The 16,836-nt window shown below is 42.2% G+C and overlaps 1 protein-coding gene across 2 annotated transcripts in view; it reads right to left on the bottom strand.

Moving 5' to 3' along the window:
- kiaa1522 (KIAA1522 ortholog) overlaps window positions 1-16,836 on the bottom strand; it is a 38,788-nt gene that overhangs the window by 15,993 nt on the left and 5,959 nt on the right. The window contains exon 1 of one of the 2 annotated variants that reach the window (XM_046059579.1): window positions 13,350-13,864. The exons of the other annotated variant lie outside the window; for it this stretch is intronic. Within the exon in view, the coding sequence (XP_045915535.1) occupies window positions 13,350-13,485 (136 nt within the window). The 5' untranslated portion in view covers window positions 13,486-13,864. Of the gene's footprint in view, window positions 1-13,349; window positions 13,865-16,836 lie in introns of those variants that run through there. 2 annotated transcript variants of the gene reach the window in all.

Here is a 16,836-nt window from a genome sequence, read left to right as displayed (position 1 = left end):
GCACACACACACACACACACACACACACACGCACGCACACACACACACACACACACACACACACACGCACACACGCACGCACGCACGCACACACACACACACACACACACACACGCACGCACGCACGCACGCACACACACACACACACACACACACGTGTCGTTATTCAGCACGTTGCTGCTCCCCTGATTTGTATTCAGTGGCCGTTGTGGTGGACTTGACTTATGAGCTCCCCTATATTGAGTGGTGTAGTATTAACCGGTGGGAGAGTGAGGCAGGCTAACTTCTATCCTCCATATCTAATGGAATATTTCATGTATCTTCTTTGGAAAATATCTGGCACAGCACAGTCTGTTCAGGTGGCCTATAGAGAATGAAACTGTTAGATTAGGCTAATTTGATACTGTATCTGTGGGATAAGAGATAATAGTAGTAAAGGGAGCCTAAGAACAAAACATACAGCATGTAAAACCTGAACTACAACACCCTGGAGATGGTGAGAAGATGACAGCAGGAGTGGCCAAGACAGAAGGGCAGAGACGCGAGGAAAGGCTAAGGAAAATAAGAGGAGAGAAGGGTACAGGGCAGGGGAAGGACATAAATCACTGAGTACAGTAACTGTCACTACCCATGAACCATCTGCATTTCTGATTTCCTCTGGGTGGCTCACAGAGCAGGTGAGATAAAGAGGGAACAAGAGAGGGGGAGAGTGGGATGAATAGAAATGGTGAGGAGGATAGAGAGGGCAAAGGAAAAAAAGAGAGAGGGAAAATTGTATGAAATTTGCAAAACATTTTGAAGCCCAGATTATCTTTTGGGCACATATTACGCTCCTCCGCAATTAATTGGAGTCACAAACAGGAGATGCCATTTTACCTCTTTGTCACATAAATATGTACTCTAGCAGTTATGAGAGAAAGGCAGACAGCTTTGATGAGGTTGTGTGCACGTCTATGTGAGTGTGTGCGATTAACATTTAACATATTATTATTGTTTCTTTATTTATTTTTAGTTGTTGTCAGTTCAGCTATACCAGGACTGGATAACTATAAGCATGAAAGTGAAATAAGACATCACAGGCCTTATGATAATACAGGTTTAGAAGTAGTTAGTTGTTTAGAACATCACTGCATTGAGCATAAACTAAATCAACAAGCAAGGTTCCTTGATGGTTTATATTGTGCTGCATGTCTTCCTCACCTAACCCTGATGTCTCATGTCCTCAGCAGAGATCCACTTTGTACTTGCTCCAGTTCTAAATCCTGACCCGAAGCAGGTTGTGCACCTGAGCTGAGGCGACTGACTGCACTTCAGGGAACACAAACACGGAGCTAAACTAAGCTGCTGCAGCACCCGCTGTGCTTAAAAATAGTAACTGTCACTCTTTTTGTAATTATCCCTCTCTTCCTCCTGTTCTCCCTTTTACTGATAAGGGGATTGTGGGTATTTTTCCTCTCGTAGGATGAGCTGTTTTCGCTCCTTGTCGTTCCAACTTCAAAGCGTTTTGTGCGCCAAGATGAACGCCCTGTAAACAAAGATACAGGTACGGATGCTTCACAGCGTAGACACAGTTGACACACTCTTCTACATTCACCTACAGTCTTAAAACAAGATAATAGATCTATTTGTTACCAATTGGCGTGGGAGTGAACATTGGAGTCCTCTGGGTGTCCCTGGAAAATTAGAGGGTAAGGAGTGACGCAAAGGCCTCCAGACAAACCCACCCTGAGAAAAGACAGAATACAAGTGTAGAGCGTAATGCGACTAGCGAAGACTCTGCAGTCACAGAGGCACATACCTTGACAAAAAAGCCAACTGTAAAGAAGCAAAAACCTTGGAAAGGTCGACCACTAAATTAACTTGCATTAGTTCCAAATTGTTTCTAACGGTGATTTTTGTCCAAAGAGGTACCACACAGAGATATTAAGTCCAGAAGAAATACAGACAACAGCTGGAAGAAAAAAAAAAGACAGACACAGGTGCTGCAGGTTATTCGAGGGCATGTCTCCCTAATGGTGAATGTTCTCATTTAGCATGATTGACATGTTAATGAGAGACCTATAGCTTCCACACAGACTCATCTCCGAGCAGGACAGGACAGGACAAGCCTAATCCCTCAAGTCTGAGTATTTTGTCGGACCTAAAATCCCTCGTCAGTAAAGTCTGAGGACTTGATTGGCTGGTTTGAACTAAAGCAAACTTCTTAGCAAGAAAAGCTCACTTATAATTAAGTGAGTCAAAGCATGAGCTGGTGTCAGTTAAAGGAATAGTTTCATTTTGGGAAATCCACTAATTCGCTTTCTTGCTGAGATTTAGTTGAGAAGATTGATACCACTCTCATATTTGTCAGGAAATATGAAGCTAGAGCCAGCAGCTCAATTAGCTTAGCTTAGCACAAACACTGGAAACAGGGGAAATCAGCTGGCCTGTCTCTGTCTAAAGGTAACAAAATCCACCAACCAGCACCTCTAATGTTGTTGTTTTGGAGAATTTAACTACCTCGCCTCAATGGCAGGTTATTACTTTTAATTTTGGGGCTTTTTTCAAAATATTCAAGTAAACTAAAACTGTACCTCACTACAATTACAACATTTAAAGTACTCAGTTGCGCTTACTGTTAAAGAGGTGGTATTATGCCCATTTTCAGGTTCTAAATCCTATTTAGGGGTTAATTTTCAAAAAACACGATATTTTTTGTCATACTGCACATTGCTGCAGCTCCTCTTTCCCCCCTGTGTGTTGAACACTTTGTTTTTGCTATGGAGTGATACATCTTGTCTCTAAATGATCTTTGTTGGGAGTTGCACATGCACAGTTCCTAGTTAAGGACTACTAGCCAATCAGAAGCATGTTGTCGACTAGCTTGGCAACATAGACTGGAGCAAGAGTTTCAGAGTGGTGAGTTATTAATCTGTAACAAATGTATCTTACATCGATAAAGTTTTAACTGAGCTCTGTCTCTACATCACGGTAACAACTTTATGTCCATTGTCTGCCTGGAGGGTAGCTAGTGTTTGGAAGGAAGAGGTGTGTGCTGCAGCTCTGTGTTTTTCCACCAGTGTTTTTGAGGGCGTGTCGGACTAGCCGCTTGGCGAGCGTTATATGAGGCGCTGTGTCATCACAGGGATGAAAGGGAAGCGGCTGGACTACAAACGTACTGTTTTCAGGCAGTTCAGAGCAGAGTTTTCTGTGGGAGATGGGAACTCCCTTTGGGCTGGACTTTGAGCTTTTTCACTTTGCAAACCTATTACATGCACAAAAAAGGTATGTAACTCAATAAAGGAGAGGGAAGAAGCCAAAAAGCATAATACTCTTGACTTTTTAAAGTCAGTGGATTTACTAAACTATCCTATTAGTCCAGGACAGAACATTGTTTGAAATGTTCTGTCCTGGACTGACACAAGGCAAGATAGTGTATCTCCCCACAGTGACAGACCGAGCACCCATTTCGCAGCTGTTCAAACTCCCCAGCTCTTTCTCAATTGCTATTATGACACAAAATCCAAATGTCACCATCTGGTTTGTCTCATTAGCTAACCACAATTATTGTCTGCATTTGACTTTCCGTTTAAAATGTCATTTACATCATTTCATGTTCTCATCCTCTGGACGTTATAGAGATTGTAAAGATTTCCAGACATGGATATTTCTATGAGACAATCGTCCCTTGTTCTGTACATGGACTCTCTGTCTATTATAATGGATTAATCTCATGCGATTCAGCCACAAAATGCTGAAACATGGGAAAGGATACAGAAGAGGTTTAACAATGGAAAATATAAAACTATGCATTCGGGATGAAGCGTGCCCTCTGTCTCCATGGATATGTTGATGCTTTTCATCAATATCTAGTATGCTGATGAGAAGTGAGGAGCGAAGTTTGGATGAAAAACATATCTGCTGATGTCCTAAGTGCTGAGCTGTGAGGTACAAGTGAGGACCTGAACAACGTTAAGTTCATCTGACAGTGTGTCATCTGAATCACACTGAACAAATTAGGCTTGTGAACAGATGCACTCTGTTTTCACCACACATACACCACACATGTAACACACACATAAACACACAGGCAGTGAAAGTACCAGTTTGTTCATCAGAAATATAAGTGCTACAATGTTTGTATGTAAGCGAGAGATATGCAGAGAATGAGGGTTGTGTGTGTGTGTATGTGTGTATGTGTGTGTGTGTGCTTTCTGGAAAACAACATCTCATTCTGCCAATTGTGAGCCTTCATTTAAGTCCCAGACACACACTCCTCCTCATCACTCTTCCTCAGTAAAATCCCATTATGCACGGCTGATGAACTAATCTTCCGTTTCGCAAACAACTCAACACCATTTTGACTGAGTCAGTCTGAGAAACACAAATTCGTGTGAAAATACGTCAATGTGTTTGAGTAAACCTGCTGCCAAATGTGGAAGTGCAAAAAGTGGCCGAGGCTGGCAATGCCTCGACACCATGTGCTTGGCACAGATACTTGTAAACAAACAGATGCTGTGTTAACATTCACTGTCCCTGACCAAATCGCACTGTGTGTATGTTTGAGGTCTAAAAAGTGTGTTGCGTGCATTTCTTTCCTCATAAAACATTTGCAAATCCAATTTTTTTTAAAATATTGTGCAAGGTTACATCCACATTTGCTTGCTTGCAGTCTTCTCACACGTGTGCTTATGCGTCCTTGTGCGCAGTGCTTGTTGCTCCATAGCACTACAAGTGGTCCAAAACTCCACAGTTCAAGTCAAGAGGTAAAGATTTTTGTTTGTAAAAGCAGGGCTATATTTCATACTGTAACTTACTTTTGTGCATTTGTGTGCGTGCTACCGTTCATATCGCTCAAATTTAATTTAGACATTCTCAAATGTTTACATACAAGTACAAATCTGTTCTGCACATTCACGAACAGATATTTCTCATACTTGAGTTTTGTCTCAGGTTTATGAAAAGATATATACAGGTTATTTATATCATTTTACAAGTCATCAAATCATTTTCCTATTGTCCTTTATTTGAGACCATTGTTCCTCTCTGACCCAGCTAATGTATTTGTTACTGTTATTTCAGAGACAAATATTGTGGGATGGGGATTTTACTCTGTAAAGGTTGCACTGAACCTTGTCTCAGTCTGTCTAAAGGAGCTTCTAATGCACCTAAAGATTATATCTGTTGTAATATAGGATTTGGGAAAAGGTCTTAGTGCCCTGTGATGGTCTAAAACACTGATTCTGAAGCATTTCCATGTTGAAAAAGTAATAGTTTTGTGGGATAACTGAACAGCCGGTAATGTTCAAAGTTTCCTGATTCTTTGGTTTTCTAACCCAAGAGAGAACATGTAATTATTTGCAGCTTAGCAAACCAGATTTATTTTTATCAGTGTCAGAAGAAAATTCTAAATGAGACGGCCAGTAAAAGCCCTTGTGATTGATGGATAACTCAGTGAGACTTGATCTTAGTTTTGGAATAGCTTTGTTCTCCATCCGCAGGGCAAGACATGCTTAGCTAAGACAGTCACAAGTTTCAAATTACAGATTGCACACGGTAATGTTGGAAAATGAAGCCCAATGTAAGCAATAAAGGATGATTTTGTTCTTGTTTCAAAACGATAAACATCAAATCCAAAGTTGAAATGATGATCTTTGAATGGCAAGGTCACACACAGGTCTGTGTGTGTGTGTGTGTGTGTTTCGTGCGCGCGCTGTTTAATGGTATGATCTGATGCTTTAATTTAATTTAGGTGGTGATGTAGGAAGCCACTGGACTGAGCATTACAGAGCAATCCAAACACAGGATTCTTTGACACTGTAGAGAGAGGGGTCACTGATCCACTGAAGCTACGAGGGAGTTGAGCAGCAACATAGCTTATACATGGTCATAACCAGTGTTGTTACTTTCTATAAATGTTATGCAAACACAAGTCCAATGACACAACTTTGACAAAGAAAAAAATTTGTCTATTCTTTTTCTGTCACCTACATGTAATATTGAAAGTATTTCCCTTTCTTAAAAGGGGCTATATGTAGTTTTTAGCGACCACTAGCAGTGCTGGTGTGTGCTAATAGAATCCGTAGTGAAAGGGTCTTCTACTGTGTTGTTTCCCTGCGCGTTATGTAGCATTACTGTATATTATGTGGGTCACGTAAGTTACAGTGACTGAGAGGTGGAGAAGCTGTGTACCTGGGTATCGGTAAAAGACAATAAATCTAAACTGAACGTTAAGACGCAAACAGGGGCAGAACCATGCTAACGCAGCATAGCTGGCTGCCCCTGCCTTGCATCACTATATGCTAGTATAAAGAAATCGCTCCACATTTGCTTTGAACCATTACATCATTTCTTGCAGGCTAAAATGAACACTTTGACATAATATCGGAGGTACACAGGATAGTAATAGGGGTTTTTGATCATAAGTAATCATAACAAGTGCATGTGTACAGCTGTCCTTATTTACGACAGCGGTGAATCACACCCGGAAACAATACGAGCCCCAAATCACACAAAAAAATCTTACATAATGTTGCTTTAAACCTTTTGTTTTTAAGAGAAAGATGTGTTTGCCGTACTTCTTACAGGATTTGTTACATCTAATTTACCAACTACGCTACACAACACGCTTCATTACTCTTATTGGCTGACGTCTATCCAATTGCATCCAGAGGCATTTTGGTCTGCACCCCTTGATAACTCGCCTTGGAAATTGAAAATTAACACAAATTAGTCTGGCTAAGCCAGGCTGCATTTGTTTGTTTATGTAAATTTGTTTATGTATTTTTGTTATTTATGTAAATTTGCTGACTACTACAGCCTTGAGAAAATGATTGTACTGAGCCCAACACTGCTCCTAACCATGGATGAAATAACAGGATTTCTTTTCCAGTGGTAGCTGAAGTTAAATTTGGGTCAAGTCCTTGCGTAGCAAACTTACAAATACCTCACAAACACTTTCTTTTTGCATGCATGAGACCTACAAATGGCTGTGGATCATTTAGAATGAATTATTCCTATTTTAAAGTTCTCTGGAGATGCCATCCACTGGCAAAAAAAAAAAAAAATTCCCATGCTACATTTAGGACCAGAGTATGCAGGCCAACCACAGTTGCATGGTAACAACACCCTTTCATTTTGAGGAAGACAACAAAAGTTCCCACTGCTAAAGGGCATGAGAGGAGAGGATGGAGGAAGAAGGTAATGATCTCCCTTCATCTCCAAAGAACACTTCAGTGACACTTTGGTGCGACAGGATGGAACATGATGTAACAGGTGAAAAATTGATGACTACAATTAAAACAGGCAGAGCCAAGACAGGCAACGCTGCCATGAAGGTCTTGAGAGCCTAATGTCGCAGGAAGGAGGAGAGCATTGATGAATTACAGGCCTTTTCACTGACTTTAAACAGACTGAGGGCTTTTTATACAGACAAATTAGAAAGTTGTAGATGGAAAAGAAACAGAAGCAGAGGAAAGTAAGAAGACAGAGGTTAAAGAATAATGCCTCTCCTGTGGTAGGAAACGCAGCTTCAGAAAGAACAGAAAAGCAACTTAAATCAACATTATGTATGCATACCGTCTGCATGTAGCTGTGTGTGCAGCTTTGAAAAGCAGAGCAGAGCAGTCAGATGCATAGAGAGAAACAGCAACAGAACATGAAATATCGAGGCTGGAAGACAAGGTGGGCTGAGGAGTAGGAGGGAGAAATAGCAGAGACCAAAAGTCTCTTTATCCAACTGTGTGTTGCCTAAGCCCTCCGCGGGGAGTCAATGACACACAGTAAATGGGATCTTCAAAGGAGGACCAAGAAGAGAGTGTCTTAGCCCCGCTTACAGAAATCAAAAGGCTTAGGCGAGCCTTACCCAGCAGGATAATGGAAAATGGAATATCACACCCCGCACAAGACAGTCGTAATGAAAATGGCAGGGAAATCTGCTGGCAGCCTTGTTCTCGAATTATACAAAGCCCTATACAACATGCTCCTCTCTTCTTCTCTACCCATTATAATCTTTAGACTAGAAGTCACCTTCTTTTCGTTCTCCCTCCCTAATTCTGTCATCAGTTTTCACTTTATTTCACTACTCAATCCTTCATTGTCCCAAAAGTCACAATTTTTCCACTCTTCACTGTCAAAGGTGAGCGGTCAGTGTAAATCTTACTGTTTATTCATGCAAAGATCTCCCCTTTTGGAATGCTGGGAGATAAATAACCAGTCAACAGTCCAAGGTCAAGAAGATAACAGTACAAAGGAGATGAAGCAGAGGGGAGTGTGAAGGAATGAGATGAAGATAAAAGCCAGGGCAGGTGTGTGAGTTCAACAGTATGGCCTGATATATTAGTTTCAAGCTTCCAGTGCAGTGACACAAGTTTATGAGATCATTCAGACATGTCGTCTTAGTGCAGAGACACACTGAGCCAGTCCGTCCTGTGATGAGAGCCAGCTGAGGTTCTCCCTGCAGAGGGGACACAGCTGTGAGAAGGTAATATGAAACATCTGGGGATCACAAGAGTTTATAAAACCTCAAAAGGGCCCAGGAATGAGAGGATGACAGTGCAAAGAGAGTCCATGTGTGTTCAGTTTGTGTGTGTGTCTGGCTCCCTCTGCGTCACTGACCACCTGTGGATGAGTGAGTTCATAGTGAGCTAATCTTATCCACTGCTGCCACTCTCCTCGTGCTTCCCTCACCAGATGAATAGGCATCTTTGTTACTTTGGAGCTCAGCTGGCAACATTCTCATCTCTGTGACACCATACTGTGTCTTTTAAACAGTATGTGTGCAGACAAACGCATGCAGTGATCGATGACTAATACTTGAACTGATGAGTTGATCGCGTGACTGTGCTGGTGAAACAAAGTTCAAATTAAGAAGTTCTACATCGTCTTGTGCGATCTTTGTAGGCACCTTTGGAGGCTTAAATTTTTTTCCGGGTATCCTGTGGGTCACGGGATTCTTGTGGGATTCCTGCGGGATGGGAGTCAATTTCACTGATCATCATGGGACTGGGATATGGCAGGAAACAAAAGTAAATGGGAGCATGCAGGGTGGGAATCGTATGTCCGCTTTGTATATATAAATACATTATTATTTTTTTAATTATATTTTTAATATGAATAAATGCTATTTTCAGGGTTTTTTTAAAGGTAAAAGGATGGGACGGGAGTCATCTTGCAGCACTGGGACAGGACAGGATTATTTTTGAGGGAGCGGGGTGGGACATGAGTGAAAATCCACTCCTGTGTCACCCTCTAGTCACCAACACCAATAAAAACGTTTTCCCTGTTTTGGGATAAAGTTCTTTTAAAAAAAAACAGCTACATAAGACTACTCGTATAGTAACTGGAGCTGAAACAATTAGCTATTAGTCGATTGACTGAACATTCTCAGGTTCTTCTCAACTGTGACGAAATTTAATATCTTTTTTTTGATAAAATTAGCAATTTGAAGACATAACCTTGGACTTTATGAAAGTGCGATGGCCATTTAAACTGTCTACTACTATCTGATATTTTATAGCTGAATTTGATTAAATGAGGAAAGAACTGTCAGATTAATTAATCATAACGGCAATAATTTGTTGCATTCCTAATAGTAACTCTTCTTCAGCGCCTCTCTGGGTGTCCCTTCATGATGGAGACACACTGCTTGACTTTAGATCTTAGCAATTATAATATGGGGTCAGGAGCACAGTGTTTGAGGTTTAAGGACTGAAAATTCAGTTTTTATATGAGCTGGTCAGCAACTGTAGCAAAGTCCAGTGGGAAACGCAATGCAAAGACGCAAGTATACCCCTGTGGATGACCTTGACCAAAAATACAGAAAAGGACAGGTACTCGCACTACATGTGTGACATCCAGTCGTTTCCCAGTCTGTGAGGTGTTGCGTTCTCCGACATGAACAACCTTTCAGGTGTTGTGAGGGACATAGGCAGGGTTTGGAAAGTGGCCAAAACCACAGACATGACACATATTTCAGAAGCACATGGTGAGGATCTAGTCTCATTGAGTTTATCTCCTGCATGTTTCATTAGCCTTCTACACCTGGACGCTGCGTTACTGCAGCGCTGAGGCACTATGCTCTGTGTGACTGTAAGCTAATGGTTCACTAGTATATAAATAAAGGCAACAACTTGAAGACAACTTTGAAGAGTATTGCATCAACACAGCTGCACATGTGCAATAGCCAGCTTATGTAATACAATGCATTCTTTTCTTCTGTCTCCTGCTCAATCTGACCTGATTTTGGGGCATTATGCAGCAAAAAGCAGCTACAAAAAACAGGAAACAAGCCTCATCTCAAGACGGTCTGAGGAGTCCTGCGTTTGTGTGCTGGAGGGGTGCCCATGCGTAAGGAAATGGGCTGGAATGCATTCACACCCCAAGTTTCTGAATAAACTCCCAATGAATGAGGCGGCATAAACAGGAGAATAGAGGACGGCAATCCCACGCGCCCACATGGACACCGACCACCCTGAGAGAAAATTAAATCAAGATGTGCTTGTATCCACACATATTCATTATCTAGAATGAGCATAGTCCAGCTTTATTTTTGTACACACACACAACCACACACACACACAAACCTTAACTGGACTACTGGACAGCCGACGCATATCTCTATACCATTAACACAGAGGGTTCAGTATAGAGGTCGACCGATTAATCGGCCGATTTTTGGCATTTTTTAACATAATCGGCATCGGCCAATATCCAAGTATATCAAGCAGATTATTAGGCAGGCGCATCTGTGGGCAGCCTAGTGTTGTCGTGGAACATGTGTTTGACGCGGGCTGCCGCTAGAGTCATTGTCCAGCCGAGTGAGCAGCAGACCTCATCCAGTGCCTAAGGAGCTAACGGTAAGGATTCAATTCTTATTACTCCTTTATATTTAATTAAAAACTTTTGATATGTTACTGCCAAATTCGAGAAAAAACCTGAATAAGACACATGACATTCGGCTAATTTGGATCGTAGTTGAAGTTGCATTATCACAGAAGAGTTGCTATCATGTCACAATAAGTAAGCAATAATTTTGCAATTACAGAGTGAATCTGAGACTTTTATTTGTTCTGTTTGTGTGTCTTATATTTGAGAGGGTTGTCACTCAATGCAGAGAAATAAGTTATAAAAAAGAGACCAACGCACTATAGGCTAGTGACAGACTGGCTTGGCTTTGCTTTGCTAACGGGTAGCTACAGACAGACCCGGTGCTAATACGGCACTGGAACCTTAACGACCGTTATCTATCGCACCAAATATCAACGCGGATTTCTGTGCTTCAGTTCGGTGCAAATAGAGGTTAAAAACCAAGCAAATATCGGCCAAAATAAATCGGCAGCATTAATCGGCCATCGGCCGACCCGGATTTCAAAAGATCGGCATCGGCATCGGCATCGGCGTGAAAAAAACCATATCGGTCGACCTCTAGTTCAGTAGGGTCAGTTGTTACCATGGAAACCTGTAGCATCGATGACCAATTTCAGCCATATTGGTGACACACAGGAAGTGAACTTTCAAGGCAATTATAAGGGAACATGTTTTTCAATATACAGACTACAAGTCACTCCCCAAGAAAAATGAGAGTCTGTCAAGAATTGATGAGTGTTGGTCTCATTATTATTGCTGTTTGGTTCCAGTTAATGTTGGTCATATTTCATGCTGTCTAATGGCACAAGCGGACAAATGCATTTTGTAATATTCTAATGCACCGACTCCAACTAATAGCCATATAACCATGACAGCTGTCAGCACTATGGTCCGTGGTAGGTTTGTGGTGGACAAATTGCATCTGCAGTGCATGAAAAGTCTTTACAACACTGTTTATCACAAATGTCTTTACAAATATCAGCTTGAAGCAAACATAAAAGCCTTTGCTGTAACAGTGGATGTTTTTTAGCAAAATGTTGCCAGAGTGACTTCAGTAGACTGAAGCCAAAACGAAAGTGTGTAGACTTATTTTCTTTCAGTTTGTGCCTTAGAGATGGTTTGTTATGGGTGTACACTGGTGACCAGGTGAGAATGTTATGGGTGTACACTGGTGACCAGGTGAGAAGGTAATGGGGGATAGAGAGATTTATCAGCATCTTAAAATGCGTGAAGTTATGCTCTGTTTATTACAGCAAAGTAAGAGTACAGCCTAAAAAATGATCAATTCAAACTGCATGGGTCCAAGCATCAAAAGCAGCAATAACTGATATTTTGGCCACTCGGTGCTGCAGAACTTCATGCACAGACAATACTGACATAATATCTTACAACACGGATAGGTTTCTGGATGTAATATTGCCGCAACTTTTAGCTTTGTTTTAGTCAGTACTGTAGGGGAAATATCTGGCTCCACTGTGTTCACCAGCTAGTCATTAAAATAGCTTTTTTTGCTGAAAACAGCTGCATGATGAGAGCAGAGTGAACCAAAACAGTAAAGTTACGGGTCACAAAAAACTAAACAATGAACTGAAAGATGTTAAAAAGTGATGATTCTCTGTGGGTTTGTCACAACCAGCGACCCCTTTCACATGTTAATGTAACAAATATGGATAACTATGGCTTTAAGGCTAGAGTTGCTACAAGCAACCTTGTGTCCAGAAACTCAAAGTTCACCATTTTGTCAACAATAACCTAAGAGGCAGAAGAGAGAGGCAATGGAATTGTATAAAAACACAGGTAGAACAAAAATAGACCTGGGTGAGGATAGAAAAATGTCAACAGCAAAGTTGTGAAAGACAAATCTCAGTGGCAGAGCATTATCTGACATCAGTCTGTGTCTGTGCGAGCTTGTATTAAACCTGTTTGTCTGGTGCTTCTGGGACTGTTAACAGAGACAATGATCAGCGTGGGACAGGCTAAGCTCTGTTTTCCACTTTGGGTAAAATGGTCTGGCAATAAAGCTCACACAATCATAAAATAATACCCACTCTTAGTCACAGGATCACAAAACACTGAGGACAGTATCCCTGTCACAGACAGTGAGGTGCATGGAGGTTTGGGGGAAAACAGCAGCAAACAAAGTCGAATTCAGAGTCTTAAATTACATACTCTGTTACTCTACTCATCTGTCAGCAGGAGGAATAAATCACTGGAAAAAATTAACCACTCTTGCCCACACACCACCCACTTCTGCACACTTGTGCAATAAGCAGGAAGCCTTGAAGCTGACTAAGGTAAAGTCAGCATGGCATTATTGTCACTCTGCATCTTAAAAGCTTACTGTGGGAACTAATTCACAAGAGCACACACCCACAGGCAACCCACAATCTACATAAACTACATAAGCCAGTTCCAAATGGGAATACAATTTCTACAAATACAAATAAAAAGCTACTTCGACCGATATCTATGCATCCACTCCAGACATCCTGCGTTCCTCTTACCTGTTTTCAGTTTGTCTCGACTTCCAAACAGCCAGTAGCCTTTAGGCTTTTCCCTGTTGGGACTCGGGGACAGGGTTGTGGAGAAGTTTTTCTCTGTCTGCACCTTCTTCTTCTTCTTCTGGACGCTGTTCCCCATTTTGGGGCAGTCCTCAAGCCCCTACAGGGGGTCTATCATCCCGTCGTCCTGTTACATTACATCTGTATTCCTTTTCTTAAGACCTTCCCACATCCCTCACTCTCCTGCATGAAAACACACCCTGAGTCAAAGTCAATAACCTGTAGTCCCGGTGGTCAAATTACTCCCGATGATTCAGTCCTGCTGACACACTCACACACGGTACGGTACAGTGTATGTGTGCTAAAGACCCACTGACACCATTACTATGAAACTAACACGCCCCAGCTCTAATGCTTTCACACACACAGATCCAGTATCCCAAAATACAACACAAACAAATCCCCTTCTTCAAGCTGACACACTTCCAGTCCTGTACATCCTGCTCGTGGAGCAACGGCAGCATCCAACACGGACAAGCTCACTACCAAGTAGAGTGTGTGTATGTGTGATTCTGTGTGTGCAAGTGCCCCTCCCACTCCCTGCCTCTGTGATCGCTGAGTTCCCGAGCCGAGCATTCACACAGCTGAGCATTTTTCAGTGTTGGAGAGGAGATGAAAACACCCAACATACTCACAAACACAAACACAAACACACACATACACATACACATTCGTCTCCATCATATAGAACGATTGACACGTCTTTCTCTCGTGGTTTATGGCACTCTTCAGTCGTGTACCTCCCCTAATTTCCTCTTTAAGCGAGCAGTGATCAGTTGTCTTTATTGCAAGCCATTGTAAGCCCAGCTGATTGATCCTGACAACACTATGTGGTGATGGAGAAAACACAGATTCCTCTCTCTCACACGCACACACACACACACACAAAGCTGCTGATAGGAACAGAGCAGTTTATCAGTGGTGTTTATTTGCAGGAATGAGTACCCAAAAGAGGGAATAAATACTGAGATTAAGGCAAGATTGGGAACCAAATACAGCAGCAGGATTCTTAATAATTCAAGTGATCTTTACAGGTACAGCTCTCCTGTCTGGCACCTTTTGAAATTCCTCACAACACACACACACACACACACACACACACACACACACACACACACACACACACTCTGCCACAAGTATAAAAACTAAAAAGAGCATGAACAGGCAACCGGTCGGACAGATCAAAGCGTGTTTTGAGATGAGAACATTCCAGCTAACTACAGATGCTAAGGCAGATGGGTGAATTACAGAAACAGGGATGACGGGGGATTCCAGAGGAGCAATGCCTCTGTTTAACAGAGCTCTGACACAGTAATGTGGGACAATATTCTGCAAACATAAGGAAGCAAAATAAACAATAAACAGGGCAACGCTAGGCAGAAGTGCTAACATCTTTACTGTAACTTCCTTGTTCCGTTCCGTTGTTTCCCTCTATCCCTAAAAATGAACATATCTTACAGTGCTGAAAAGTCTCTGCACACCACGATGACTTGGCAGGGTATGTCCCATAACAATGATGATGTCATGACCTTTGCTGTCTGTCTACAAAATGCCGGTGACACCCCTCCCAGAACTTGTGGATCGATAGCTGTCATCTGGAACAAGGTCAGAAAGAGACACATAGAAGAATGATAAAATGACACCTCTCAGCATGTAGCATGCTGCTCATTGCGCATGAAGCTGAGAAAACAGACGCAGAGGAAGGGAGCTGAACATGAAGCCATGATGAAGCTCCTCATCATGGTTATCCTGATCACGTATCTTCCTACCCCTCAAACCTCCCCCCCGACCCCCCACCCCTTGTGATGTGTATAGAGAGCTGCTGGAAGATAAAAAGCAGATTTACTAACAGGGGGGAGTTGTGAGGAAGGGGAGAGGTGCCAGACTGCTGGGTAAAGAAAGAGTGTCTGAAGAGCAGGAGGACTAACTGGGAATTTCTAATTACGAATATGAATGTTTACAGTAAATGTGTATAAATCTATCTGCCATGAGAGAAGAAGAAATGGAAGTGGAGTCTGATATCATTCAAGCTCCCCATTACACTGAGTGTAAAATGATCCTCAATAAAACGCTCACAGAGAGATCCCGCCTGTTAGTGCAGCCCCACCAGAACCACACCCAGTACATCAGTGCTGGTAGAGTACTCTGAGCTCACTATCGCATCTGTCATAGAGCTGTGAGAGAGCACTTCCATAGCGTGTCTCTGTGTGTGTCGGGTGCTCGGTACTCTGCCTTCACCTACGAGCTGCATTACAGCACACATGCCCTAGATACATTTAAATAGGAGTGTGATCAAAGTATGTGTCATTGTCGAGAGAGATTTTTACTTGACAGTTTCAGGGAACTCAAGCGGGAGCAAAGCGAGTCAGTCTGTATGTACGCATGAGTACATTAAAGGACATTTGTGTAGAAGTATGCTGTTGTCAGGGTGACCTCCAGCAGGGGCCTCAAGACAGGATGAGGGAATCTACCTTTCTAAATGTTTCTTTGGTGAGTGTGTACCTGAGATTAGGAAGGTCTGGGACCAGAGGCTTTAATTAGGACATTTGTTTAAAAAACTTAGATTGACCTACAGGGCACCCATGGCATCTGACACTCCTTAGTACAGTTCTTTGCAGTTTGAGTTCCACATCCAATGACATCTGCCAACATCTGTCCAGCACTCCCATCTTGTGGCAACGCACTGCTATCACAATAAAAGCCCTAAAGACATACAGTGACATTGATGCAAAGCACTCAAAACCATACCCACTGAATAACAGGTGACTTATAGGTAAGTCCCGCCAGCCATCTTGGTAATGCCTCCAGGCAGTTATTTCGGACTAACAACACCAGGCTCCTATCTGAATGTATGGGGGTGAGAGCCATAACTGCACTTTCACTGGTCACCGGGACATAAAAACTGCATGTATAGAATCATCAGTAAAATCTGATACCCTACCGGCTATCCTTCTACTATGCATGCGTGGTAGATCCTTACATCAGTGGAACCACAAGATTGGCTGAAATTCCCACCTCGGCTGTTAAAAGCAGACAACTGGATTTCTAGCGGGAGGGGCAGGATAACTGCCATCTTTGGTGTTACCGGTTTTCCCTATAGAGTTGTATTGACAATTCTTAAAGCGGTGTGTCTCCTCTTGAAACATCTCTGATAACATCCAGCCGCAGACCTGCAAGAGCAACAGTTTCAGACATGGACCTGCAGTTCCAGTCTACACGGAAGTTGAAGACATGCCAAGGTGCGCCATCTACAGGCAAGGGAAGTAACAACTGCAGATTTTTCTTTGCACATGTACCTAAATACATTAAGAAATTAAGCAAATGATCATGTATGTGGACAAAGTTCTCTGGAAACTCTTAACCAGAGACCTTTTCTCCTGACAATTCATAGAAGTCCTTATTGGATGGTCGAAACGCTTTAGAACCCCCC

This window comes from Micropterus dolomieu, linkage group LG09 (genome assembly GCF_021292245.1).
Source record: "Micropterus dolomieu isolate WLL.071019.BEF.003 ecotype Adirondacks linkage group LG09, ASM2129224v1, whole genome shotgun sequence".
Taxonomy (NCBI): domain Eukaryota; kingdom Metazoa; phylum Chordata; class Actinopteri; order Centrarchiformes; family Centrarchidae; genus Micropterus; species Micropterus dolomieu.
The sequence above is the reverse complement of the archived record's forward strand: the minus strand, read 5'-3'. Positions and strand labels throughout refer to the sequence as shown.